The 27,913-nt window shown below is 57.3% G+C and overlaps 1 protein-coding gene across 5 annotated transcripts in view; it reads right to left on the bottom strand.

Moving 5' to 3' along the window:
* HDAC4 (histone deacetylase 4) overlaps positions 1 to 27,913 on the bottom strand; it is a 290,084-nt gene that overhangs the window by 51,694 nt on the left and 210,477 nt on the right. For all 5 annotated transcript variants that reach the window (XM_042244201.2, XM_027967041.3, XM_042244213.2 and 2 more), the window contains exons 7-12: positions 25,524 to 25,645; positions 16,819 to 16,950; positions 12,980 to 13,092; positions 9,536 to 9,652; positions 9,243 to 9,441; positions 3,393 to 3,631 (exon numbers count right to left, since the gene is read on the bottom strand). In XM_042244201.2, coding sequence (XP_042100135.1) covers positions 3,393 to 3,631; positions 9,243 to 9,441; positions 9,536 to 9,652; positions 12,980 to 13,092; positions 16,819 to 16,950; positions 25,524 to 25,645 — 922 coding nt within the window. The remainder of the gene's footprint in view (positions 1 to 3,392; positions 3,632 to 9,242; positions 9,442 to 9,535; positions 9,653 to 12,979; positions 13,093 to 16,818; positions 16,951 to 25,523; positions 25,646 to 27,913) is intronic.

Below are 27,913 nucleotides of genomic sequence, written 5' to 3'. Positions count from 1 at the left end.
TCACCCACGCCGCTGGCCCTGAGCCCGCAGCCGGCACACCATGCCCCGTCCCTGCTGAACTTCCATGCGCAAGAGCCCCGCCCTGCCAGCGAGGACGGACCCTTCCCCACATCCTGACTGTTTCTAGAAGGAAACCAAGGGCTTCCAAGAAACCTCAAGTTTTAGTCCTGAGCACTTGTGTTTTAAAAAGTCCTGGAAGCACCTGCTCCCTGACCCACAGCTGGACGAGCGCAGCCTGGCCCATGAGGGGAGGACTGGGGACGCCTGTGCTAGGGCTGGGCTGCATGTGCGGTGAGCAGCTGGGGCCCCAGGGCCAGGCCCCAGAGGAGGACGGACCCACTGACACCCTCCCAGGCAGCTGGCTTGCTCTGCCGAGTTAACAGTTTCCATTGAGCTAGGGACTTGTTCTAGGGACCGTCCCCTAAGCTGCTGTGCTAAACTCTGCAAAGGAAGCATGCTGTGAAAGGCAAGCTCGGCCCCTCTCTGCATCCGCCCCAAGGCAGCATATCCTCAGGAAGCTCCAATCCAGCTGGAACACGGAGGACACAGCTTCTGGAGCAGGTCCGTGCTCAGCAGAAGGTGAGAGGTGTGAATGGGGACAAAGCCACAGGGCGGGCAGGGGGCAGACAGGCTCCAAACCATTTCGAGTAAACAATCCTCCAACCTTACATCTGGTGATTTGACTGACTTCTCACAGCGGTTCATCCAAAAAGTGTTCTGAAAATCTGTCTTTGAAGATTTGGGGATCTGTCCATCTCATCTGCTTCCCACATACCTGGAGCTGGTGAGGCCCCACTATGAGCTTTGTGCTTAGACAGAGTCCACTGGGGGTGAGACCACCACCTCCCGACCAGGCTGGGGGCAGGAGGACCCATCTCCACCAGCAGAGGGCTCTGGGCCTCTCCTGGGCCCCCCAGGTCCACAGGGGCCTGGAAACCTCAGCAGGTGGCATCAGGAGCCTCAGCTTTATGGTCCGCGGGGCCAAAGCGCTCGCGCTTCGTCATCCCTCAGCGTCTGATGCAGAGCCCAACAGGTAACAGGCTGGGGTTGACGGGAGGTTTGGGGAGCGCAGGGCCTGGGAAGGTGGCTGGGGGACAGACTGGTGAGTAGACGTCACAGCAGAGTGACGGGGAGGGAACAAGGACGGGGGAGAGTGGGAGCGGGCAAGGCCCCTGTGGTGTGCTCCAGGGTGCGGCTGTGGGGGAAGAGGCTGTGGGCACTGCGTGGGAGGAGGGAGGAGGACACGGGGACAGGGCGTGGACAGCGGGGGGGACATGGGGACGGGAGCCCCCAGCACCACAGACTTAAGCCTCCAGATGATGGTCTGGGAGGCAGGTGCTGTCTCAGAGCGGGAGGCAAGCTCCTCTCTGCTGTGGGAAGATAAACAGTCAGGCTGAGAACGGGTGGGGTCAGGGGACTGCCTGCAGAGAAATGACCCTTTGGGGGCTCAGTCGGGAGGGGGCAGAAGATCAGCAGAGGGGCTGGTCCAGGCGCGCCAGGGGACCCTTGGGATTCCAGGCCAGGCGCCTGAGGACAGCTGCATGGAGGGAGGTCGGGGCGTGAGGGGCACGGGACCTGGGCCTGCCACAGAGAGGCTGAGACCCAAACTCTGGGCAACCTGTGAGGGGCTGTCCTGGGAAGGGGGATCGGAGCAAGGGGTCGGGCGATAGGCCAGGGCTGGAAATGATGGTTAGGAAGAAGCAGGCAGACGAAGAAGCAGGGAAACGGAGGTGGGGCTTCTCCCAGGGAACTTGGAGAAGCCGTGGCTGATCCTGGAGGAGCCGGGGCTGCCCCCGGCCCTGCCAGGAGGTCAGCTCTGAGTGGGCATGCATGGCCTTGTGAACGACCGCGCTGACCCAGCAGCAAACAGCACACACAGAGCCACTCTGCCTCCCCAAGGCCTTCTGGGCCTCAGGAGCACCCTCTCACCAACTGAGCGAGAACGGAGGGAACTCCATGCTTGGAACAGCAAGCTTCTAAAAGCCAGACTGGAGTTCAGGGCCCAAACCAAACTGGTGAGCAGGCCAGCGTTTAAGACTACTGGACACGCTCACCATTAGACGTCCAAACAATTGGGACCCAGTGTTCACGTTCACAACTGGGCTGAGGAGCAGTAACCCATGCGAGGAATGGCTGAGACCCTGGTGCACTCCAGGCAGGGCTGCGGGGTGGGGCTGCGGGCCTTGGCTCAGGAGCCTTCAGGCCACGGGCCCGGAAGACAGGGGGCAGAAATGTCGGTACTGGCAGTGCTGGGTACGACTGTCAGCTCCCCGCACCCTCCGGGAGATCAGTGCATAAACACTTCAATCAGCTGTCGCTCGCGACAGCAAATCAATCACGGAGGGAAATCCAGAGAGATCAGCCGCGTCTGTCTCTCTGTTGGAGAACATACCACACGTGAACAGGTGTTCCGTCTTTCCAGTCTCCTACCCTATCACTCAGAGAACGGCACAACGCAAGCAAGAAGACCGTCGGCATCAGAAAGGTGACGCAGAGTGCCTCTGACACTTCGGCCTCCGTCTTGTCCACCTTAAAGGTGCCTTTCCTGCCCCGCAGGGCTGCGTCCAGCCGCCCCACCCACTCCTGACCCTGCCCTGTGCCATCTGGTAGGGGAGCCCGCCAGGCAGAGCGGCTCTGGGGCAGGGGTGCTGAGCCTGTGTCCAAGCGCTTGGGCAGGCAGTAGGGCCTGGTCTGGGGCAGCTTGCTGTTTGTTCAGGGCCCCCAATTCTCCCAGGACGGGAGCTGCCAGGCAGTGTGATGGCTCTGCGTTTAACCTTTGGAGGAACCGCTGGACAGCTTTCCAGAGTAGTTCCTCTCATTCTCTACCAGAAAAGGGCTTTGCTTCCAATGTTAGCATTTGGAACCAGTTATTTGAAACTGCTGCTCTTGCTTCAATAACCAGCAGGGGGGGCCACACTGACCTCGGTGCCGCCTGCTGCTGAAAGCAGGTTGGGAGTGACCGACCAGATGCTGGATGGAGGGACGCAGACCTCTGGGCAGGAGCCCTCTGGCCGAGGCTGCTGCAATGGGCAGGCAGAGCGCCAGTGTCCAGGGGCCTGGAACCTGTGCTTTGGGGGCCCTGTGCCTCTGCTGGGCACTCTCCGCTGGGGACTCTCTGCTGGAAGTTTGCTTAAGAGGATAAATCCCCTTAAGAAACCCCAGAGACTCCTGAGGGGCAAGGAGAATAAGCCACCCAGGGACACAGACGCTTCGGGAACATAGCCCACCCCACTCCTGCCTCCTTCATGCCACCAACGGGACAAGCTGCTCACTGCCCTGTGTCCCCGGCCCCGCCCCCACGTGTCCCCGGCCCCGCCCCCATCACTCCTGGCCCTACCCCCACGTGTTCCTGACCCCGCCCCCACCACTCCTGGCCCCGCCCCGCGCCTCACCTTGTTGAGGTGCAGCTGCGGCTGCTGGAAGTGCTGCTTGTGCTTCTCCAGGAACTGCTGGTGCTGCTGCTGGATGACCAGGTGCTGCAGCGCCTGCGCGCTCTGAGGCAGCGGCGCCGACTGCGTGCGGCCCAGCGGGCGGTGCTGCCGCAGCTTGTGCACCGAGGGTGCCACGCGCTCGGCCCCCACCAGGGGCTGCGCGTGCAGGGGCAGCGCGCCCAGGCCTGCAAGATAGCGGTCTGGAGAGAGCACGGGGAGGGGAGGAACAGAAGGGAGGGGCGAGGCCTGGTGAGTCCGTGACGGAGGCTGGCCGCCACAGCCTCCCCGAAGCCCGCCAGGTCTGCTCCTGCACGCTGACCACCCGAAGCCTGGACTTAGGGGCAGTGGCCAGTCATCTGGTCCCCCCATACCCAGTCCAGGTCGTAAGTGGGCAGCCCCAGCACAGGCGCCCTCAGAGGAAGGGGCTAGGGTCTGGTGGCTCCAGAATGTTCTGGAAGACCAGCGAGTGGGCACCTTTTTGACAGCCTCAGAAACCCAGGTGTGAGGAAGACACCTGCCCTTATGAACCAAACCATTTTAAGGGTCTCAAGACGTCGATTTTATACACAAAGAGGGCATCAACACTTGAAAAAAATTCTGATGCATGTTGTCAAAATCTCTGCAAATTTCTAGGAAAGGCTGTCACCTGCTGCCCAGGAGAAGGGCAGCTCGGCCGCACCGTGTCTGGGCTGAGTGTTTAAATTAAGAATCTGTGTGGACAGAAGAGGGTAGGTTTGAATCTGTGTTTGAATCTTGCTTCAAAATGCAACCTCCTCATGTGAACCAGGAGGGGGAATGTTCTCCTTCTATATTCCTTTCAGCCATCAGTACTTTTTCTTTTATAAATTGTGGGTTTAGACAGTTTACCATTTTCCCTGGTACCACAGGCAAAAGGGTGTAACAGACCCTTCCCAGGCCCCCTGCGTATCTGTCCCTCGGCACCAGAGCTGGAGAAACTAACCACATCACTCAGGCTGCCTGTGACCCCAGATCAGGGCGTCTGACCAGGAAAATCACAGGTGGACAGGCCATGCCAGCTCTCAGCCGCCCAGCGCTGACTCCTGGAGGGGGCTGTGTTGCCATGTTTAGTCGAACCCAAGCCCCCTCCAGGGGGAACTGACTGTCAAGTCTTTTCCTAGTCCCTTCCTGGAGGTTATTTCTGTATTAAAATTTTTGCTTTGTGTACAAATAGAAAAAAAAGGTTCAACTCTAGCAAAATAGTCCTTTACTACCTTTTCAAAAAGTTAACCAGTCACAGTTCCCTAAACCACCATCACTTTTGATCCAACCCAAACAGTTTTCTGGAAAGATAAGTTTTCTTAAACCTTATGATCTACTTGGCTAGTAAACTAAAGTGAATAACTCGAAAGGTAGAACCAATTCTGTCCTGGGTTTTCTATTGATAGAAAAGTTAAAAACAAACAAAAACACAGCATCAGCGTGGAGAAGGTCTTTCATCAGTTGTTGGTCTGGTGGCTCAGACAGTCACGAGTCTGCCCGCAATGCAGGAGATCCAGGTTCAATCCCTGGGTCGGGAAGATCCCCTGGAGAAGGAAATGGCAACCCACTCCAGTATTCTTGCCTGGAGAATCCCATGGATGGAGGAGCCTGGTGGGCTACATACCATGGGGTCGCAAAGAGTCGGACACAACTGAGCGACTTCACTTTCACTTCCTTTCCTTCCCAGGCGGCACTAGTGGTAAAGAACCCTCCTGCCAATGCAGGAGACATAAGAGACGTGGGTTCAGTCCCTGGGTTGGGAAGATCCCCTGTAGGAGGGCATGGCAACCAGCTCCAGTATTCTTGCCTGGAGAATCCCATGGACAGAGGAGCCTGGCAGGCTGCAGTCTGTGAGGAGGCACAGACTCGAACATGACTGTGAAAGTCACTGAGTCTATGTGGTCCATGGGGTTCTCCAGGGCAGAACGCTGCAGTGGGTAGCCTTTCCCTTCTCCAGGGGGCCTTGCCAATCCAGGGATCAAACCCAGGTCTCTCACACTGCAGGTGGATTCTTTACCAGCTGAGTGACCGGGGGAGCCCTAAGTGACTCAGCATGCAAATCGTTTCATGGAGGGAAGAAAGATGTCAGCCACTGGACACGGCACTTATGGGATTAAAAGTCCACTTAGTCACTGAAAGTCACCCTCTCAGAAGACATCACTTGTTGTTAAAGCTTCCTGGGCCCCCGAGAATGAGGGTGTCACAGGTGGCAGGGCTGGCAGGCCCTGCACTGGGGCCACTGGGCTGGCCATGCATCATATCTGCAGGGAAGCGGCTCTCGGTTTTAGAGGAGGAAACAATTCCAGAGATCCAGTGTCTGCTGTGACCCCCGTTAGGGAACCAGGACTCCAAGTGAGCTGGAAAGGCGGGGACTCTGGGTGCTCCAGGGGCCCCTCCCTGTGATTGGGGCTCCAGCCACTTGATGCTGGCCCAGAAGCCCGCCTTGGCCAGGAAGACACCACCCTGAGGACACAGGCCTCTGTCCCTGCAGGGTGCGGGCAGCTGGTGGTGGAGAGGCCTGACTTCCAGTTCCCGAGCGATGCCGGGGGAGCCCGTGTCTACATGGAGCCCCGGCTGTTCAGGCTAGACCCCGGTCTGGTTCCCCTCCCTCCCCTCACCTCTTACCTCCACCCCCTTCTGCCCAGATTAGGCTCTAGTTCTTCCGGCAGGGGGTGGGTAAAGCTGTGGGGCCCCCACACTTGAGGAAAGTGTCATGATCAGCACCCCTTAAAACTGGACATCTGACCTTCCAAGAGAAATACCCCATACCTGGTCCAATGTGGACTCAGGCCACACTTGAGTTCAGAAGTTTCTGGTTCAGAACTGGAAGATGACCCCTCAGACCATTCACAGGAACTTTTGATGGTAACTGGAAACTGGTTGGTTTTCGGTATGTGCTGTGAAACTTCCAAGCAAGAGGGCCCAGCACATTAGGGTCCAGTTCTGTCCTAGTGACCAGCTGGCCTGTGGAGGCTGGCTGGATAGCTGCCCTTGTCCAGCCCCAGTGAAGGGACCTGAGGGTAGCCGGTGCTGAGTGGCTCCTCCTGGGGGCAGGGCGGGCCAGCCTCTTCAGAGGTCCTCTCTAGAGCAGGGGGTAAGGACGGCAATGGGACGGGAGCTCCCAGTGAGCACCCAGCCCTTCCGTGGACACCTGGGCTGAAGGCTTCCTTCACCTGCACTAACAGCTAGCAACTCTGCAAACAAAGGTGCCGCACAGGCGTGCCCCCAGGTGTGGGGGTTCAAGAAAAAGAGGAGTCGAAAAGCCAAACCGCCCTCTGTTCTGGGCCTGGTTCGGCTGCGCCGGCCTTGGCATTGGGGATCCTGTTCAGTCCACGTGGATTCTCATGTGAAATCCATGTGAGACAGGTGACTCCTGTGGCCTGAGCCCTTACACACCCACTGCCCAACTTAAAGAGTCTTTAAAGCTGGGGTGTGTTGACCTGCACACCCCACCTTGACCAGCTGCTCAGTGTTCCACCTGGGGACTGTCTGGGGCACTGGGCTCTTTTCAGTAGACTAGCACACAATCACCGGCTGTCAGGAGCCTCCTGCAGCGGCGAGGAGCCAGGCTGTGGGAGCCACTCTGAGCAGGCGCCATGTGGAACTCACACCCGCACGCCTGCTCCCCGACAGACCCAGGCTGGCTGCTCCTCCTGCACGGTCAGCCTTTGTGGAATGATGCGGCCCTAGCTCTGACACCATCTGTCCACAGTGACCACCAGCAAGCAGGCACGTTTGTGGGCCCTGGGAACCTCAGAGAACCTACCAGAAGCCAGCCTGCAGTGTAAGCCTGACCGTTCCTGATATGGCTCAGACACCGCCTGGTACCAGGTGCCACCGCAGAGGAATCTGCTGTGCCCTTTCTGGCATCAGACACTGAGGGGGTGCTGGGAGGGGCTACGCAAGGTAACTCGGTGTCTGCGCTCTGGAGGATGGAGGTAAGCAGAGAAATTGCCCGTGCTGAGTGCCCGGGAGGCCCCCGAGCTGGGCCTGACATGGAGGAAGGGCTCTGAGGCTGGGCGTGCAGCAGGCGATGTGGGCCTCGTCAGCGCTGGGTGAGCCTGCACCCCGAGCGCACCTCGGGCCGGAGGCTGTGCGCCAGGCCGGAGCTGTCTGCCTGTGCTACCCGTGCTGGTGGGATGGTCCCTGTTCCTACCACGCCTCAGCCAGTGGCCACATGAGAATGTGGTGAATCATACGTGGCCTGGAGAAGCCACAGCCGGCCCCCACTTTTAACTGTCACTGTCCAGGGGAGGGACGGGGGCAGGGGTCATTGGGGAGTTTGGGATGGACCCATACACATCGCTGGGTTTAAAATGGGGAACTAACAGACCTGTTGAGCAGCACACAGAACTCCACTGTGTGTGGTGTGGCGGCCTGGATGGGAGGCGGGTTTGAGGGAGCACAGGTATGTGTGTATGAGTGGCTGGGTCCCTCCACTGCCCACCTGAAACGGTCACCGCACTGTTTGTTAACAATGAAAGTGGGATTTTCACTATGAAAGTGAAAGCCTCCGTTGCTCAGTTGAGTCCAACTCTGCGACCCTATGGACTGCAGTCTGCCAGGCTCCTCTGTCCATGGGATTTTTCTAAGCAAGAACACTGGAGTGGGCCACCATTCCCTTCTCCAAGGGAATCTCCCTGCCCCATGGATTAAATCTGAGTCTCTTGCATCGCAGGCAGATGTTTTAGTGTCTGAGCCACCAGGGAAGCATTGTTTGTTAACTGGCTATACTCCAGTACAAAATAAAAAGTGAAAAGAGCAAAAAAAAAAGTGAAAAAACCACAACTTCCAGTGTCAATGTGAACGGCCACAGCTCTGGGCCTGGGGAGGGCTTCCTGACAAACCTACAGGAGTGTAAGGCGGCCCCAGGGAGGCCCAGGAACAGGGAGTGGGGCAGGGAAGGGCCCACACGACACTGGGAAGGACAGACAGGCCAGCTGGGAAGTAAGGGAGAGAGCAAGGGCGAAAGTTGAGAACGATAAAACCAAATGTCTCCACCAGAGCAACCAACACCTGAGGGGGGACTCCCCTGCTGATACTGATACTGGGGGCTCTGTCGGCCCTCCTAAAACCGGGGGCGGAAGCTAAAGACCCAGCTGGATGGGTGCCTGGACCTGGGAGGTCAGCTCTGTAGCAGGGCCCCCTCATTTCACAGTGAACCCTGAGCACTCTGTCACTCGGAAAGTAACACCTTTACACTGCTGTTGCTATGCAAATCTTATAGCAAAATTTGTGTGTGTGTGTGTGTGTGTGTGTGTGTGAGTCGCTCAATCATGTGTGACTCTTTGTGACCCCATGCACTGTAGCCTGCCAGGCTCCTCGGTCCATGGGATTCTCCAGGCAAGAATTCTGGAGTGGGTTGCCGTGCCCTCCTCCAGGGGATCTTCCCGACCCAGGGATTGAACCTGGGTCTCCTGCATTGCAGGCAGAATCTTTACCATTTGAGCCACCAGGAAAGCCTTAATTTTTTTTTTCTAAACATAACCACCCATTAGATGGGGCATGTTTTTTTAAAAAAAAAAAAAAAAACGCTGCTGATAGGAATCCGCTGCCCAGCAGGGCCAGCTCTGTGCTCCATCACACCCTGAGCACCCAAAGGGCAGACACGTCAGGGAGCTGGCAACCTGCTCTTGGGAAATCAACCAGAAGGTGTGCCTGAGGCTCTGGCTTCCACGCCCCTGGCTCTGTGAGTGGACTCGGCCTCTCTGGCCACAGCCTGGCATGGGAGGGCTTGGGAGCAGGCGTTCTGGGGGACAGGTCGCCTGCCCCGCCCAGGGAGCCCAGGACGGCCTGATGCGGCCTGCTCACCTGTGACGAGGGGCGTCTGTGCCGGCGGCTGCTCCAGGAGGACCACGTGCTGCAGCAGGGAGCCAGGGGCTGCCCCTGTGTCACGCTCCAGGGGCGCCGTGCCCAGGTAGGGGGCGAGGTGGGCGCCGGGGAAGAGGGAGACGCGCTGCTGCAGGGCGGGGAGGGCCAGTCTCTCGGCCTCCTGCTGGCCGGCTGCCCCCTGGACAGACAGGCACAGCCGGGTGCCCGGATCAGGGGCCTGGTGGGGGCTGCCCCGCACCACCGCCTCGCAGACCCCAGGGGCACCCACTTACCGTGGAGGGGCCGGTGGCGGGCAGCCCCAGCGTGATGTTGGGCAGGGATGGTGAGGTGTAGAGGGGCAGCGGGCCCACCGAGCCCTCTCGCGCCACGAGTCTGTGCGCCAGGCTGGTCTGCGGACAGAGCACACGGGCGTCATGCAGGCTGCACGGCTGGCCTGTGGCCCTACGCCTGGGCCACAGGAAGCAACGAGAGAAACCCTCCAGGGCAGGCTGAGGTCCCCGGGACAGAGACGTGTGAACAAGGACAGCTCGGAGGCAGACACGGCATCGCAAAGCCATCAACGGATTCACGACCTGTCCCTCTCTCGTTTGCTCTTGTTCAATCCACACGACACTGTAAACCTATCAGAATAAACCTAGGATAATATACTTAAAAATGCAGTCTTAGGGTCAGGAATGTCTTTCCAAACAAAATGTGAGAAGTAGGAGCCAGAGAGGGAAATGCAGATTATAGAAAAATGCCTTCACGTAAAAGGCAAGTAACAGTGCTGACAAAGTTGGCGACTGTAGTACAGACAAAGGCCATGTGTAAAGAGCAAGCAAATCAAACAACGAGTGAGAAGCAACAAAGAAGAGCCAGGATGGAGAAGAAACTCATTTGAAAAAAAACATCAGCAGTAATCTAAAGAAAAAAGATCTAAAAAGTAACCATTAAAAAACCAATGCAGTTGGCAAAGATATTTTAAAATGACAACAGCACCTTGACCCAGAGACACATAACCACACTGCTGGGGGGACCATAATCAGCCTGCTCCTTCCACAGGACAGTTTGGCCATCCATGTCAAAAGTCTTGAAACCAGATCTAGCCTTTGATCTTAAACCCCACTCCACTCGCAGGACGTGCTCTTGGGAGAGGAAGCTGGACACAGACGGACTTGACTACGGCAGCGTTCACAGGGCCCTACAGCCAGCCAGAGGGTAAATCCAGGAGGTGTGTCACACACAAGGACACAGTCATCCACGGGGACGCTCAGGTCGGAAAAGTCCTGCGGATGACTTGGAGCCTTATTCACCGTGTGTGCTTAGGTGCCGGTCTCCGAGGACTGGAATCACGGCCGCATTCCACGCCGTTCTGCCTCTAGAATGCAGGCTCCTGGCAGAAAGGACACTGTCGCATTCGCACTGCCCCTCTCAGTAGTAGAGAAGGACACTGAGGATAGACTTATAACCGGGTTTCTCCCAGCTCTTCTCACAACGGATTATGTAGTTAAGGCTGAGAAACATTTTGCCTGCTTTAAGATTTCACTGGCACGGTTAGAAGGAATATGAGCTGAAAGTTACTGTGAACAAGGGCGGGACTGCAGCCCCGGGCGGTAAGTGCCCCTCGGTCCATCCGAGGACGGAGCGATGATCACCTCAGGTTGTGTGTGCTGGAGTCCCGTGCCGGGCAGCAGTCCCTGGGTGGCTTCCTGGTGTCACACGCACGGTGTCAGTGGAAACTCACACACACTTGTGCTCCGAGGGCACCGTAGGAAGGGCCGCTCGGGAGGGAGGTTAGAGTGTCTCTCGTAGTGAAGGCTGCATCACTTTACTCTGCTCACGTTGTAAATGGCACAGTAATGACTCAAGGGCGACTTTAAAAGTAGCTCTTTTTCTGGTTTTAAAAAAATCAGCAAGCTCTGATTTAGAGAAAGTGACTGAGCTTGCCAAGGAAAGCATGATTCCACTGTATTATCATTGTCCAGGAATAAAACAAGCAAACACTGAATGCTTGAAAGTTGTCATTTCCTCTTTAGAACCAAGGCTTTTTTTTCAAAAAACAAACAAACCAAACCTACTTTACTTTTAGAAGTCAAGCAGCCTTTGTCTGATGTGCTGACTGGTCCACGTTTCCACTGCTGGCCGTCTACATCTGCCCTGTGGCATGCCCCTCAGCTGCCCAGGAAGGCCAGGGCCAGGGCGGAACCCCCACTGACGTCCCCAGATCCCACCTGGCTTTCAGCATCGCATGAAGCTCCCTCCCTGGGGAGAGGCTGTCCAGGGTCGGGGAGCCCTGCTCCCCACTGTGTAAGGACGATGCTGAGCATCCCTCAGTCCAGCAGGGAAAGGGGCTGCAGAACTGGGCCAGTGGCCCCCCTCCCGCGTGAGGACCCCTGGCCGCCTCTGGACGAGAGGAGGAAGAGGAGTGGCCAGCTCTGGCCTCGAGATTACAGAGGCGCTTAGGGAACTGTCCAGGCCTAACTCAACTGAAACCCACGAAGGACATCCAACTGTGACCACATTTTCAAGGGCTAGCCCTGTGATTACAGTAAATATCTAACATAAAACACACGAACTGCAATCTTTGTTTCTTGCAAATCCTTTGACACCTTCTGTTAATTTCCAGTAGCTTAATTTACATGAAAATGCAATTTGTAAAAATGAACATGCAACTTAAACTGGCGTCCACTCAAATAAGGCGTCTCCACAGTAGAAACCATTCGGGGACTACCCACTGAAATAAAACCAGGATCTGCGAGCACAACCGACAAGCCACATGCAGCCTTTACAGCTCATTCTGGGAAGCAGTTTCTAGGGCAAGTTCTAAGGCTGATAACAGATAGATCTCAGCTATGACCTCAGCCTCACAGAGAAGGATTGTTAAAACTCTTAATCTAAACAAGTCTTTAAACAGGGAGGCGGAAATGCACAGGTAATAAAGACGTACCAGGAAAAGAACAAAGGGGGATTAACAAGCAAGAGGCAGCAGTATAAAATCGACTCAGTTTCTAAAAATCTGCTTTTTATCTTATGTGTCTAAAACCTGAAAATGGAGTGGACACGCGGGCCTGTGTACTCCAACCAAAACTTGTCAGCCCTCTGGAGGGACAGGACTCATTTCTAAACATTTAAGGAAGAGAGCAAAGTACTGTGTTTGACAAATGGCAGACAGCCTCCTGTAAGTTGGAAGGAACTTAAAAAAAAAAAAAAAAAAACACCTCACAAGAACCTCGCAGTCAGGAGGACCATCCAAGCAGGAAGCACACGGCACAGCCGGCTCAGTCCTGGGAAGCGCGGCATGTAGCCAGCTCCCCTTCCGGCCAGCACCTGCCCTCCCCAGTCGAGTGGAAACTGGCCCTGTGTAGGGGCCACACGGCTGGCACAAGGTGGGAGCTCCAGACACTTGTGGCATGAGCTGGGGGAGCAAAGTGAATAAGGAGGAAAGAGAAAGCATGGAGTGAAGGTTCTGGAACATCGCCCTGACCCAGGTCTGGTCAAGGGTGCGGCCTGCAGCCAGCCCTGAGGCCCCCCGCCTGGCTGGAGCAGCCCCAGGAGGGCTGTCCAGGAGCCGCCCCTCAACCTGCAGCACAGCTGGGGTCTGCTCGGCAGAGGTGAGGGGCACCGTCCCCCATGGCCTGAGGGCCAGAAGTCCTGAGATGCCTCGGAGACTCTGCCCCGATGGTCAAGATGGAAGGGGGCTGGACACCACCCTGCAGACGAGCGTGCCGCGCACTGACCTCGGCCGGGATGCTGGGGACGGTGGGCGCGATCCCGTTCTCCGTGCTCACGTTCCCGGAGCTGTTGTTGGGCGAGCTGGGCGCGGAGCCTGGGGCACTGCTGCACGCCGAGTCTAGGAGGGAGAGACACTCGTGAGCCTGACCCAGGTCCTAGCGAGGACCCGAGGTGTGAGCTGGGCTGGCCTCCTGCTGTGGTGGCCCTCTGTTCTGAGCTGGCCGACGGTGGAAAGGACAGGACCACAGTCCCCACCCAGGGGCCAAGGAGCTAATTCCCTGCTCCCGGCTGTGCTGTCGACTCGAGACCTTCACAAACCTGTGACCCCAGACGTGCCCCTGAAACCTTCTGAGCTGAACACACACTGTCAATTTTACTCTTCTTTTGTAAATGATCGTAAACACCAGAAAAGCAAGCCCTGAACACTCGTTAATATTGTAACAAGAGATGAGAAAGCACAGAGGCCAAACACCTGTGAACAGGGGAAGGTCAAGTGCGCTGTGCTCACGTACACAGCCTCCTCTGTCAATGTCTGCTTTGAACCAATCCTCGAGTTTTTCAGACATCCTGGGAAAAGCTCAGCTGTTGGCCTCTGTGACTGACCAGGTTATCTGACAATGCGTCCCAGACAGTCTCCGAGCAGCTGTGATGGCCTGTGTGGCCCCATCTCACCCACCGTGGCTGGGGCTGAGGATGGAGCGTGTCCCACCCCAGTCCTCCCACCCTCACTGCCGAAGGAGCCACTACTGCTGCGTGTGCAAACACGTGACGGGAAGCCCCTGTGACTCTCTATGGTAACAGGAGGGTGTGTCTTGCGTTTCTGAGTTCTTGCCTGGCTGGATGGTGTCCAACACTGGCACCTCCAGGTACAGCCTCTCAGAGGGAACCAGCCTGAGCTGTCTGCCTTTCCCTCCCGAGTGCCTGCTTCCCTGATAGCTCAGTTAGTAAAGAATCTGCCTGCAATGCAGGAGACCCCAGTTCAGTTCCTGAGTCAGGAAAATCCTCTGGAGAAGGGCTAGGCTACCCACTCCAGTATTCTTGGGCTTCCCTTGTGGCTCAGCTGGTAAAGAATCTGCCTGCAATGTGGGAGACCTGGGTTCGCTCCATGGGTTGGGAAGATCCCCTGGAGAAGGGAAAGGCTACCCACTCCAGTATTCTGGCCTGGAGAATTCTACGGACTGTATGGTCCATGGGGTCGCAAAGAGTCAGACACGACTGAGCGACTTTCACTTCACTGCCTGCCCCAAGCATGCTGACCACAGGACCTCTGACGACTTAACATTCTACCCCAACCTAGACTCGCAGGCACATGGAGGGGAAGCCTGGTCCATCTCCTGAAGCTGGATCCCGAAGGGGCTCAACAGGCATCTCCCAGGGCAAGTCTTCTCCACGCCCCCCTCCCCGCTACTGAGGCCCGGCCCAGGAGCGCGAGCCCACAGAGCTGCCAGTGGGGCCCAGAGGACTCTGAGACTTGGTTCCAGCTGAAGTCGGGGCAACAGTGAGGAGACTGGGGGTGCCATGCGGATGGATGGCAGTGCCCACTCTCGCAGGCCCAGCTATCATGGAGAAGGAAACCCGATCCCAAGGCCACATGCATGACACCCTCCACCCAGGGGACCATGAGCACTCGAGTCCTCGCCACCGAGCAGCCGTCCCCCTGGGAACACCCTGGCAGCAAGTGCCTCTGTCCACTTGAGGTCCCCCGGGACCCCCTGGTCTCCCCCGTGCACTGATGGTGAACCCAGGCCCTGGTTCCCCACCCACCGGATCCAGAGCCTGGCCTCCACCAGGTTAAGTCACGTTCACACGTGCCTCCCTGAACGGGGGCAGCTGGGAAGGCCACCTGGGCTGGTCACCCCCCAACACCCACCACAGGCATCCCCCTGCCTGGGCACCCTCCCTGCTGTCAGCCTGCCCCGGGCTGCACAGAGCCTCCCCTCTGGCCCTGCTTTAAACAGGCCCGCCCAGCACCGTCGGCAGGTAAACCCTTCAGAGTGTGTGGGAAACCAGGACAACTTTTGGGGGCAATAAAAATTATATGTGATCTCTCCAACGTTTCACCCATCTTCAGCGCAACAGTGTTTGGACTACTTTCTCACTCTACTTCAAGGAATCCGGTCTAAGAAAGAACACATAATCACCACGGTATCATTTGCATCAACACGGCGGAGTATCATTAAAGGCGCAAGAGTGTTGTGACTAATACTGAGTGGGAAAGGAACGCGTGTACACAGGGTACATGGCAGACCCGTGCAGAGAGGACCGGAAGGACAAACACCCAGAGGTTAACGGCATTTCTCTGGGCAGGGTCAGAGGGGCGGCTGCTTCTGCTTTCCGTTCGCCCTGCCAGGCACAGCTCTGATGAGGGACCAGGCACACACGGTGTGACGCGGCCACGCCCCTGACCCGTCTCATGAGCATGAGGGCCGCCACTGGCCGTGCCCTCACCTCCATCCCTCCTGGCCTCCCTGTACAGGCCAGAGGAGCCACGTCTGGGACTGCCGCAGCCCTCTCCTCCCCAGGACCCCAGGAGAGGGGACCCCACCCTGTCCAGAGCTCCTTATTTTCCCGTCTTCTGGAAAGCCAGCTCTGCTCAGAGCATTCCGCAACCCCCCAGCCTCCTGGGGCTGTGCTGGACCGGAAACCCACCCCCATCTCCGTTCAGCCTGTGCCCATCCGTCGAGCTCCCCCCGGCCCACGGGGCCCCCACCGCCCGCCTTTCTTGCTTCCCGCACGGCGCCCTCTCTGGGCGATGCTGCCCAGCACCCAGCAGGTGCCGCAGGCCGTGTGTTCCCAGCCCCAGTGTGGCGCCCTGGTCTCTGGAGTCAGAGAGGAAGCTGCTGGGAGGGGAGGACGTGGCTCAGCATTGCAGTGCCCAGCCTGGTCCTGACCTCACAGGCTGAGGGCGTGAAGGCCAGAGCCAGTCCCAGGACAGAAGTGGCCAGGCCTGACCGGTGGGGCCGCTGCCCCCCGAAGAGACTAGGCCTCGGTGCCGGGGGGGACACGCGCCCTGCCTCTTGCAAGGCCCAAGTCTGCACGGAACCCGCGGTGAGGGCGGCCTGGTCTCCCTATCAGAACCACCGGGCCCCAGGCCCTCGGCCTCAGACCGGACTTCTGGCAGGCTCCACCCCGGCCGCAGGGCAGGGCTGAGGGCGCTCAGAGCTGAGGCCCCTCCCACGGCGCCCAGGAGCCCCTCCTTCCTGGGGGGCGGCCCCGAGAGCCGCGGGTCTCCCTCAAACCCTGTCCTTGGTGCTCTCGGGCCCTCCCCGCCTGTTTCCAGGCCACCTGGGCAACCCCTCTGTGCTGTGATTCCAGGAACGGGGACTGTGCGCCCTCTGCACGAGGGGTGCGCCCTCCGGAGGCAGGGTGCCCCTTGAGAGTGGCACGTGCCCTCCTGACCGCACAGGCCCAGGAAGTGGGGTGCGTGCTCGGGACCACCAGGAAGGGCCTCGGCCCGGTGGGTGTGCTTCCGCGCGTCGGCCACTAGGTGGGGGCCGAGAGCAGCGCGCGGATCCGGGCGCGGAGACTCCCAAGCTCCCGCCTCCTTTCCAGGAAGACTCTGCCGTTTAGTGGGCAGGGGCAGGTAAGAGACCTGGGCTCACCACCAGCAGGGCGGGAGCTGTTAAAACACCCCAGCTCCAGAGAACCCTCCACTTAGAATCCCTGACCGTCTTCCGGGATGTCCGGGGGCCTGACTGCTCTCAGCTGCCCTGCGGGTCCAGCCTCGGGACTCGGAGGGCGGGTGTGGATGGGGAGAGATGCAGGTTTTCCTGCAAAAGGGAGAGCGTGCAGGCTGGCCTCTCTGAGATCGGCAGGCAGGAGGTGGGGTTCACACTCAAAGTACCTGTGACATCCAAGGGGCGCTTTTTCAGAGCCGTGACCACTGGCCCATCTTTCCTGCGTAGCAGGGGACTGCTCCGTCTCTCAGCCACTTTCTGCTTTAGCCTGGAGCGCAATTTCAGGTTGGGTTCAGAAGCTGCAGGAAAAGGAGACATCATTACCGGCAGGCAGACACAACTGGGGTCAAGGTGACTGGGGGCGGCTTTCCACGACTTCTACGTTACACATGTCCTCGCTCACCTGCAAGTCAAAGATCCCCCCACGTGTGACAGCCCAGGCCGGCTGCTCACTCGGATCCCAGCCACTGAGAGGTGCTAAGGCCAACCCACCTGAGGAGAGGGTCAGCCACCTGCCTGCAGGTGACCCCCCAACACAGGTGTTCGGGTTGCTCTTGGTAACAGCCCCGCTTGTGTGAATGGAGCCCTTTGCAAACCTGCAGCGGTCTGGCCTCTGCACCCAGAGCGCGGACTGCACCCTGGACCCGTCCAGTCTCAGTCAGCGTGGCTGCCTTGGGAAGGGGGCAGCGTCACTCAGCGGGGCCCTCCCTGTGGCCTCTGGACACCTGAGTCAGCCCCCCGGGAGCCCGTAGCAGCGGTGAGCTCACCGCCAGACCCCTGCCTTTGGAGGCGTTATGAGTTCATTCAAGCTTCTGCTACTTGTGGATCCGCAAACTGGGGAGTTTCTTTTACCTCTTGTTTTTGTTTGCAATCAGCAGCTGACTTTAGTCCTTCTGGAACAGGAAGTTTACCGCTCTCTAGAGCAACAAGCAACAGGGTCAGACTTCCCCTCAGAGCTGGAAGTAAGCTGGCTGGGGCTCTAAGAATGAGGCCGCGCGTGCGTCTCACGGCCACTGCGACTCCATCCTCTGGGGAGCCTGGGGGCAGGGCCGGGGGTGCCGGCAGTGGGGTGACCCTGGGAGGTGCTGGGAGGTAAAGGCGGGTCCTGGGAGGAGGGAGGAGCAGCCCGCCTGAAGGGTGCTTCCCAGAGAAATGAGGTGTCAGGCGCGAGCAAGGTGGCAGCCTCGCCAGATGTGCAGCCTGCTCCGGAGACCCTGCTCCCAGGGCAGACGCCCTCTGCTCTGCAGTGTTTGTCTGGATGGCCAGGTTCCCCAGCAGGATGTTCGTATCCTAAGAGGAAAAGGGCCCAGTAACGGAACAGCCATCCCTGCCGGCGAGAGGACCCGCTTCTGTGTTTTTAAATATTTAATGCTGCTTTTACATTTTTGAGAAGTGGAGCTTCACATTTCACTTATTTCTATTTCTACGCTGAGCTTCTTACTTTACCGTTATTTGAAAAGAAAAAAAAAAAAAGCCCAGCTCCCCCGCGAGATTAACAGGCACAATCCTTATCCCTGCAAGATGCCAGCTGAGCCTGCACGAGGTTGCTACAGCCACATGTCCGTCCTGGGGAGGAGTCTGCTTGAGACCCAGGAAGGACAGCATGGCCCCCGCCCCAGCGAGGGGGGCCCTGTCGGTGGCCTGGTCGTGACGGGGGTGTCCCGGGAGGTCTCAGAGCTTCGGGGCCCAAGGGTCAGCCTTGTGAGCAGGGTCAGGCTCCAGTCATTTGCAGGGTAAGACAAGGGCCTGAAAGCCCCGAAGGAAGGTGACGCTGGACCTAGCCACACTATCCATCACTCAGAATAAAGGCACCTGCCAGCAGGCAAGGGCTCCAGAGAGTCACGTTCCACACATAGCTTCTCAGAAAGCTTGGAGGAGCTGCACAACCAAGGTGGAAGAGGAGATGAGACCCAGGAGCAGGTGGAGTCCAGGGAAGAGGCCCGGGAGGCCGTGAAGGGCAGTCAGGGCCTGGAGCAGAGCCTCTGGACCACCTGCCCCAGAGGACAGCCTCCTCTGTCTGCCAAATCATGCGGCTGAATTAAAACCAGGGACAGGGAGATACCCAGGGCAGAGCTGATATTTTATAATAACTACAAATGGAATACAACTTTAAACAATTGTCCACTTGAAAGCTGTATAATACTGTACATCAATTATACCTCAATTTTAAAAACACAGGCAGACAGAAAACTAAGCAAATGAAAGAAACCATCAACTTCAGGATAAAGGGAAGTCACACACAAACAGGGATGCAGTCGAGGTCACAGGCGGTTTACGTGCCCTTTCTGTGCAATGTCATCATGACACAGGGCCGGACGGGCCGGGGCCAGCTGCTCCTGGAGGGAGCCTTGTGGGGCTCTGTGACTTATGGACAGTTACTTACTCTGATAACAATAAAAAGAGAACTCTAGAAAGACAAGGGCTTCCCTGGTGGCTCAGTTGGTAGAGAATCTGCCTGCAACGTGGGAGACCTGGGTTTGATCCCTGGATTGGGAAGATCCCCTGGAGAAGGGAAAGGCTACCCACTCCAGTGTTCTGGCCTGGAGAATCCCATGGACTGTATAGTCCCTGGGGTCGCAAAGAGTCAGACACAACTGAGCGACTTTTCTTCTTTTCTAGAAAGACAGAGGACAGGCTGGAATACAATTCTTTGTAGCATACGTGACAGATGCAGGAGGGATATTAACATATAAAGCAACGAGAAAAAAAAGCCGGCCGAGAGAAAAGCATATGGGGGAGCTGCCACTAAACGCCGACATTAGGGACCGTCCCTGAGTGCCCAGCGTGGCGGCAGATACTGGGCCCAGGGGGGTGCACAAGGAAGACACTGCCTGGCCAGCACGCACGCCACCAGGCTCAGGGGCATGGGCCACACTGGGCCCCGGGAACGAGGCCCAGCGGTTCTGCAATGCGGTGCTCAGCTTACTCCCGAGCAGGAATGATGGGACGTAACAGACATGCATGTCCCTGACGGGGACGGAACTGCTCTTTGAAAAGGCAGAGAGGTCACGGCTTCGGCACCCATCAGGCTGGCTGGGGTGACCCGTGGAGGCATCGCGTGAGTGAAGGGGGACGAGGGCCTCTCACGAGCGGAGGGTGCGGCACAGCAAGCTGGGCTTTGTAGGCTCTGCACACGCTTTCTAACTCAGGAGTCGATCCTGCAGAGTGACTATAGGCCCCCGTATTTGAGGGCAGAACTAAAAGCTAGAAAACAGTTACCACTGCTACAATAATTGTGAATTGAGACGATACAGGAAAGGTGTTGACCTTAAGCGTTGAAATGGAGTGGTACCCCAGATAGCTGGGAAGTGCAAAGCAGAAGTTTTCTTGACAAAGAGACAGTCTACGCGCATCACCCGCACACAGACACACACCCCACACGCCGGCATAGATCCCGTCTGCACTGTAGGCACCAAACCAGACACAGGAGCTGTTTCCGGAGGTCACACGCAGGATGCACGCGTCTGACTTATGTGTTAACTTGTCGGAATTCAGACTTAAGTTGAAGAAAGTAGGGAAAACCGCTAGACCATTCAGGTATGACCTAAATCAAATCCCTTATGCTTATACAGTGGAAGTGACAAATAGATTCAAGGGGTTAGATCTGATAGACAGAGTCCCTGAAGAACTATGGATGGAGGTTTGTGACATTGTACAGGAGACAGGGATCAAGACCATCCCCAAGAAAATGAAATGCAAAAAAGCAAAATGGTTGTCAGAGGAGGCCTTACAAATAGCTGAGAAAAGAGAAGACGCAAAAGGCAAAGGAGAAAAGGAAAGATATACCCATGAAATGCAGAGTTCCAAAGAATAGCAAGGAGAGATAAGAAAGCCTTCCTCAGTGATCAATGCAAAGAAATAGAGAAAAACAATAGAATGGGAAAGACTAGAGATCTCTTCAAGAAAATTAGAGAAACCAAGGGAACATTTCATGCAAAATGGACACAGTAAAGAACAGAAATGGTATGGCCCTAACAGACGCAGAAGATATTAAGAAGAGGTGGCAAGAATACATGGAAGAACTGTACAAAAAAGATCTTCACGACCCAGATAATCATGATGGTGAGATCACTCACCTAGAGCCAGACATCCTGGAATGAGAAGTCAAGTGGGCCTTAGAAAGCATCACTACGAACAAAGCTAGTGGAGGTGATGGAATTCCAGTTGAGCTATTTCAAATCCTAAAAGATAATGCTGTGAAAGTGTTGCACTCAATATGCCAGCAAATTGGGAAAACTCAGCAGTGGCCACAGGACTGGAAAAGGTTAGTGTTCATTCCAATCCCAAAGAAAGGCAATGCCAAAGAATGCTCAAACTACCGCACAATTGCACTCATCTCACATGCTAGTAAAGTAATGCTCAAAATTCTCCAAGCCAGGCTTCAGCGATATGTGAACCGTGAACTTCCAGATGTTCAAGTTGGATTTAGAAAAGGCAGAGGAACCAGAGATCAAATTGCCAGCATCCACTGGAGCATTGAAAAGGCGAGAGTTCCAGAAAAACATCTATTTCTGCTTTATTGACTATGCCAAAGCCTTTGACTGTGTGGATCACAAGAAACTGTGGAAAATTCTGAAAGAGATGGGAATACCAGAGCACCTGACCTGCCTCCTGAGAAACCTGTATGCAGGTCAGGAAGCAACAGTTAGAACTGGACATAGAACAACAGACTGGTTCCAAATTGGGAAAAGGAGTACATCAAGGCTGTATATTGTCACCCTGCTTATTTACCTTATATGCAGAGTACATCATGAGAAATGCTGGGCTGGATGAAGTACAAGCTGGAAGCAACACTGCCAGGAGAAATATCAATAACCTCAGATATGCAGATGACACCAGCCTTATGGCAGAAAGTGAAGAACTAAAGAGCCTCTTGATGAAAGCAGAGAGTGAAAAAGTTGGCTTAAAGCGCAACATTCAGAAAACTAAGATCATGGCATCTGGTCCCATCACTTCATGGCAAATAGATGAGGAAACAATGGAAACAGTGAGAGACTTTATTTTCTTGGGCTCCAAAATCACTGCAGATGGTGATTGCAGCCATGAAATTAAAAGACACTTGCTCCTTGGGAAAAAAGTTATGACCAACCTAGACAGCATATTAAAAAGCAGAGACATTACTTTGCCACCAAAGGTCCATGTAGTCAAAGCTATGGTTTTTCCAGTGGTCATGTATGGATATGAGAATTGAACTATAAAGAAAGCTGAGTGCCAAAGAATTGATGCTTTTGAACTGTGGTGTTGGAGAAGATTCTTGAGAGTCCCTTGGACTGCAAGGAGATCCAACCAATCCATCCAAAAGGAAATCAACCCTGAATAGTCACTGGAAGGATTGATGCTGACGCTGAAGCTCAAGCTCCAATACTTTGGCCACCTGATGGAAAGAACTGACTCCTTGGAAAAAGACCCTGATGCTGGGAAAGATTGAATGCAGAAGGAGAAGGGGACGACAGAGGATGAGATGGTTGGATGGCATCACCGACTCAGTGGACTTGAGTTTGAGCAAGCTCCGGGATTTGGTGATGGACGGGGAGGCCTGGTGTGCTGCAATTCATGGGATTGCAAAGAGTCGGACACAACTGAGCGACTGCACTGAACTAATGCATTCCTTTCGTGATTTTTTAATTAAAAAAAAAAAAAAAGCAGCACTCTACATAGTGTTTAAGACAGGTGTTTACACCTATCGTTTCGATAGCGTATTTCAGGTGGCTGCCAAGCTCAGGTATGAACAGGGCGCATCTGGACGAGAGAAGTCCAGGTCTCACTGGGCACTTCTCATGCGAAGAAGAGTCCAGGTTTGATGGACAGCGAGGTCCTTTTCCACATAGACACTGCCTAGTATGACTACTTAACCACACGTGTCATCTCTGGAAGTTTCTTTGGTAAAGCACAACAAAGCCTCTATGAAGACCCTCTGAACATATCCACACCCACTTTGCAACAAGCACAAAGTTGAGGGAAGACGTAGCACCAAAAGCCCCCCAAGGGCTGGGACCTTGGGCCGGCACGGCTGGGCACTGCGGGGTCGAGCCCCTTCACCCCGCCCGGAAAGCTAAGATAGTGCCTTGTCCCGCGCCAGGGCCGCAGGGCCTCTACCCCCGACCCCCCCAGCCTCTCCCAGACCCACATGAAGCACACCCAGGCATAGCGGTGTGCAGCGCGGGCCATGCCCACAGCTGCCCAGGCCAGTGGGCTGCCCCCAGTCCACAAACCACATCAGAACCAGACGGACCGCGAGGTGACCCGCCCTTCCCAAACTGCAGAGAGGCGTGCCACGTGCATCCCTGGTAACCTCGAGCCACGCTACTCATGGCTAGGATGAGTAGGAAGGGGATGACTGCAGGGCGAGCTGCATACACTTACCGACATGTCACAGGGTCTCTGATCAGATGGCCCGGCTTTCCACCGGACACCGCCCACTGTCTCAGCCCCGGCAGGCCCTCCCTGGCGGCGGGGGCCCCACCGGGTCGGGGGCTGTGGAGGGGGACCCTGAGGCCCAGAGGCAGCCAACGGGCCAGGGCTTCTGTGCAAACCTGATGGGGGGCCTCAGTCCCCTCTGTTCATTTGGGGTAAAAAGCCAGCCCTGCCCTCCACGGGCCAGGCCCCCTCCCCCGGGGCCCCACAGGTCCACCCTGGGCCTGGACTCTGCAGCTCCCCTCCTCCTGCAGGACTGGAGCACGTGGACAGTGGTGGCCTGTCCCCTGCCTGCCACACAGCTCAGGGCTGGGCACCTGAGGAGCGCCCGACCAGCGTGCCCCGTAACCACTTTGGAGATGCGCAAGGAGCCGGCCGCTGCTCAGGCTCAGGGCCCTGCCTCGGAGTGAGCACATGTCCTCCTGACTAAGTGCCAGGAACCCCGGGGTCCCCAGCTTTCTGCCCTGTGACCTAGCAAGGCCTGAGCATGAGTGTCCGCCCCGGGGGCCACAGCCCTGAGTCTGTCACAGACACACAGCTCCCGCAGACACAGACTGTCCCCAGGGCCCAGAGAGGAGCCCCTGGGAGGAGCCGTCCCTGACAGTGTCCTGAGGCTCACTCGCCCCAAACTGCCCATAAAGATGGAGGGAAGGCGGATCACCGTGGGATTAGCTGAGCGAGTGTGTTGGCTGCTCAGTTGTGTCCGACTCTTCACGGCCCCATGGACTGCAGTCCGCCAAGCTGCTCCATCCATGGGATTCTCCAGGCAAGAGTACTGGAGTGGGTTGCCATGTCCTCCTCCAGGGGATCTTCCTGACCCAGGGATGAAACCCAGGTCCCCTGCAGTACAGGCGGACTCTTTACTGCCTAAGCCGCCCGGGAGTTAAATGCATAGATAGATGTAAATTATTTAGAATTAGCAGCGACAAGTGCTTGAAAATAGGTGCTTCAAGAAAGACGCAGGACGCTGTGCTGCACTCTGTCCCCTAAGGGGTTTAAACTCTCCCCCAGAGCCTTGGCCTTATTGCCATCACTAATGTGCCAGGGCTGCCGTTTTAGAAGACAGGCCGTGCAAGCGCGTCTCGACTGAGCTCCTCCACAGCCCACGCAGCGCGGGCTGGGGCCTCTCTTCTGCCCTGGGGATGCGGGGCTGGGGGCGGCGCTGCCGATTATCACGCAGCTCAGGGCCACACGGAAGGTGGCTCTAGGTGGCCAGCTCTGTCCTTCATGTCCTCCCCTGCCCCAGGGTGGGCACAAGTGCTGTGTGCTCAGCGTGCCACTTTGCAGATGAGAGACTGAGGTCAGGAGAGCCTAAGGAAGCTTCGGAGCCCAGGGCTGCAAAGGAGGAGGGAGACACCCACTGAGCTGCAGAACCGCCAGCCACTTGCTCAGAGCCAGCGCCCCACCTCCCTGGGTTCCACTTCCACCAGGCCCAGGCCTCCTGGGGCAGGTGCCCGGGATCTCTCCTTGCACAGGGCCCTGTTTGACTGGCGGCAGCGTGGCTGATCGCAGCGTCAGCTCCAGGATGGGGCGTGGAGGACAGGCCTGGGGGCGGCTGGCCCGGATCCGAACAGACGCTTCTTTCTGTGGAGCCTGCAGGCTCTCTAGTTGAGAGCCACGGCCCTTCTGAGCACACGTCGGGGGACAACCTCGCGCTCAAACTGGAGGGCAGAAGCCACGCTCACACAGTCACCAATAGTGCTGCCAGCCTACGCAGACCCCAGCCACGTGTGCAGACGTCTCTCTGACCGGGCAAGGCTCTGTGGGCCCCGCTGCCCACTGGGGTCCAGCTCTGGGATGGGGCCCCTCCGTCTTGCACCCAGGATGCGGGGCAAGTCCCCTGGCGCTGAGCAGAAGTGCCCCCTTTATGTCCGGCTCCTGTTTGGGGCTGGTGACCCCACGTCCTCTCTGGCGTGCACTGCCTACAGGGGGCCCGCCTGTGTCCTTAGGATGGGGAGGCAGGGGCCCCCAGCCCTGCTCCCTGTACCCCACCACTCCGGCGGAGAAGCTGTTCCAAAGCTTCTCTGTCCGGAACTGACCAAAATCCTTTGAATGAAGACAAATTCATGTTCGTGAAAAAGCAGCTGCCGCACACCCCCACTCCATGAAGCCCGGCATTTCCCTCAAGGGCCAGGCTACACCTGCCTCCTCCGAGAGCAGAGCCCCGCCCTCCACAACCAGGAGGGCGGCCAGGCTTCCTGAGGGCACAGCTCTGGGGAGAGGCTCGCTTCGCTGGCTCCTGCCCACTTGAGCGCCCCAGTGCAAGACCCAGGGCTGCTTCGATCCTTCTTAGAAGCCACTGCCCGCTTACAGTCACCGCTGGACAGGGTCCAGGCATCCTGGGCACCTCGCCTGCGTCTAAACATCCTTCTGGCTTGTGACAGAGCGGCCGACGCCGCCCTGAGGACCCCCTGGTGGGCCCCCCAATCCCCTACCCCTACAGTGGCCCCGCACCCACCTGTCTTTCTGAGGGGGAAGTCGTCTTTGGCGTCGTACATGCCCAGGACCGGGTGGTTGTAGGAGGCCGACGCCCCGCTCTGGGGCGGGGAGCTCTGGTCCAGTGAGCTGTGCTGCGTCTTCCTGGAGAGAAAGGGGGGGATAGGGGCTGAGTGACCCTCAGGGACCTGGGGCCCCGGCCGTGCAGGGAGAGCACCCCTGGGCGCCCGCGTGGGCGGTTCTCCCTTTGATGTGTGGGCCTGGCTCGGTGGCCAGCCTGCTGGGCAGCCTGGCTTCCTCCCGGGGCAGAACTGAAATGATGATACAAGGCCACCTGTGAGCCTGCAGGGCTCCAGGCGTGGTCCAATCCCTGGGCTCTGCCTGGCCCCCTCACTCTTGGGGTCTCCTGGCCTGGCAGGCCTCAGGCTGAGGGGGGTGTTGCCCCCGGCCACTGAGGGGCCTGTCCCTAGGATGCAGGAGGGAGACAGCGGGCTCCAGGTGCAAGGAACGCAGCTGTTGTTGGAGGCGGCTGAGACCTGGCCGGGGCCTGTAGTGACAGTGCTGGCGGCCTCTGGGTCCTGGAGGGCAGAGGCCACATGGGGACTGTCCCCATCCTGGGGACGGTCACCCCAGATATCTCCCCTCTCCTAGGGAGGCAGGGATCGGCGGCACCCTGGGCCCAGAAGCTGATCCCAGGAAATTTGCTTCCTCTGTGAGTTGGCAGACACAGCCCCAAACGGAATGACAGGAGGGCGCCGCCAGAGGCGGCTCGAGGTGGGCTCAGGCCTCAGGAGGGGGTGTTGGCCGTGCTGGTGATGACCGTCCGCAAACGCGCTGCGTCTCGCTGGCAACACTGACGGTGTAATGAATTCCAAGAGTCTGTACACGGTGTAATCTGCTTAATGACTTGAAACAAATTAGCCAACTTACTTATTTGGAATTTGTTAGACTATTTATTTGCATACACAGCACTCCACGTCCCCACGCACCTGGTGGTGTTTGAATTGAGAATGTGAGCACTTAAACGCTTACAGGTGGATGTTTAAATATTTGAGAGCGCAAATGGGTGTAAAGAACACGGTGATCACAGAGCCGGATCCATGAATGCCTGCAGGCAGGCCACAGCGGGCGCTCAGATCCCTGGGACAGGCCTGCTGCCCGCCTGCAGCCCCACCGCCCCCAGGAAGCATGTCGGGGGCCAGGGCCGCGGGCTCAGGGCTGGACCAGCCACGCTCATGCTGTCTGCGCCCTCACTGCGTCGGACTGCCAGGCCTCACTCGGGGGTCCAGTCTGGCACGACCCCATGGAAGGTCTGAGGGCGTCTCTCTACCCGACTTCTCCAGGCCACAGCCTCCAGGGAGCGTGGCCTCGGCGGCCCCAAACCGTGCCATCACTGCCGAGGTGTAAGCTGGGAGAGAGTTCACTTTCTCTTTCATGAGAAACATGGAAAGGCCTGTGTGCGTTATGTAATCTCAAAACATGGATAATTACGATTGATGAAGCCTCATAGGTAATAATAATAACTACTGTCATTAGACTCCGACGGTAGACTTTGCAATTAAGCCAGAAGTATATTCAGTATAAGGCCTAGCAGACTCTCCGCTGTCTTGATCTCTCGAGATGCCGTCAGTATTGAAACCCTCCCTCCCGTCCAGCCCTGACGTGGAGGAGCACAGGCGGGGCTGGCCCCCGAGCCGCTGCTCCGCGCCGTCTGAGAGGGCACTCGGGCCGGGGCAGCGGCCGGGCTGACCCAGCGGAGCAGGACCCCCGCTGGTGGCCGCGAGGATGGAACCAGACTTCTCAGCAGCCAGGCTTCCCCAGGCCTCCAAACACCACGCAAAACGGGGGAGAACCAGCTCATCGCTAGAGGCCCAGGCCTCCCAGGGAGCAGTGGCCACCGGCCCTCCTGTGGGACCCGGCCCTCGTCACAGAGCCCAGGGCTCACACGCGCCGCAGCGGGCGACGGCCGGGGGTGTGAGCGAGGGCAAGGCCTGTCCTTGTCTGCAGGGCATGTGAACGCACACCCACCCTCACACGCAACCACCGCACAGGCACACACTCACACAGACACACACAGACACACAGAGACATACACACCACACACACTATACACACAGATACACCTCCTACACATACCACACACACAGACACACATACACACCACACACACTATACACAGATACACCTCCTACACATACCACACACACACAGATACACACACACACACCACACACACACCACACAGACACACATACACAGACATACACACCACACACACTATACACAGATACACCTCCTACACATACCACACACACAGACACACATACACACCACACAGACACACATACAGACATACACACCACACACACTATACACACAGATACACCTCCTACACATACCACACACACACAG

The sequence above is a fragment of the Ovis aries genome, chromosome 1, assembly GCF_016772045.2.
Source record: "Ovis aries strain OAR_USU_Benz2616 breed Rambouillet chromosome 1, ARS-UI_Ramb_v3.0, whole genome shotgun sequence".
NCBI lineage: Eukaryota > Metazoa > Chordata > Mammalia > Artiodactyla > Bovidae > Ovis > Ovis aries.
The sequence above is the reverse complement of the archived record's forward strand: the minus strand, read 5'-3'. Positions and strand labels throughout refer to the sequence as shown.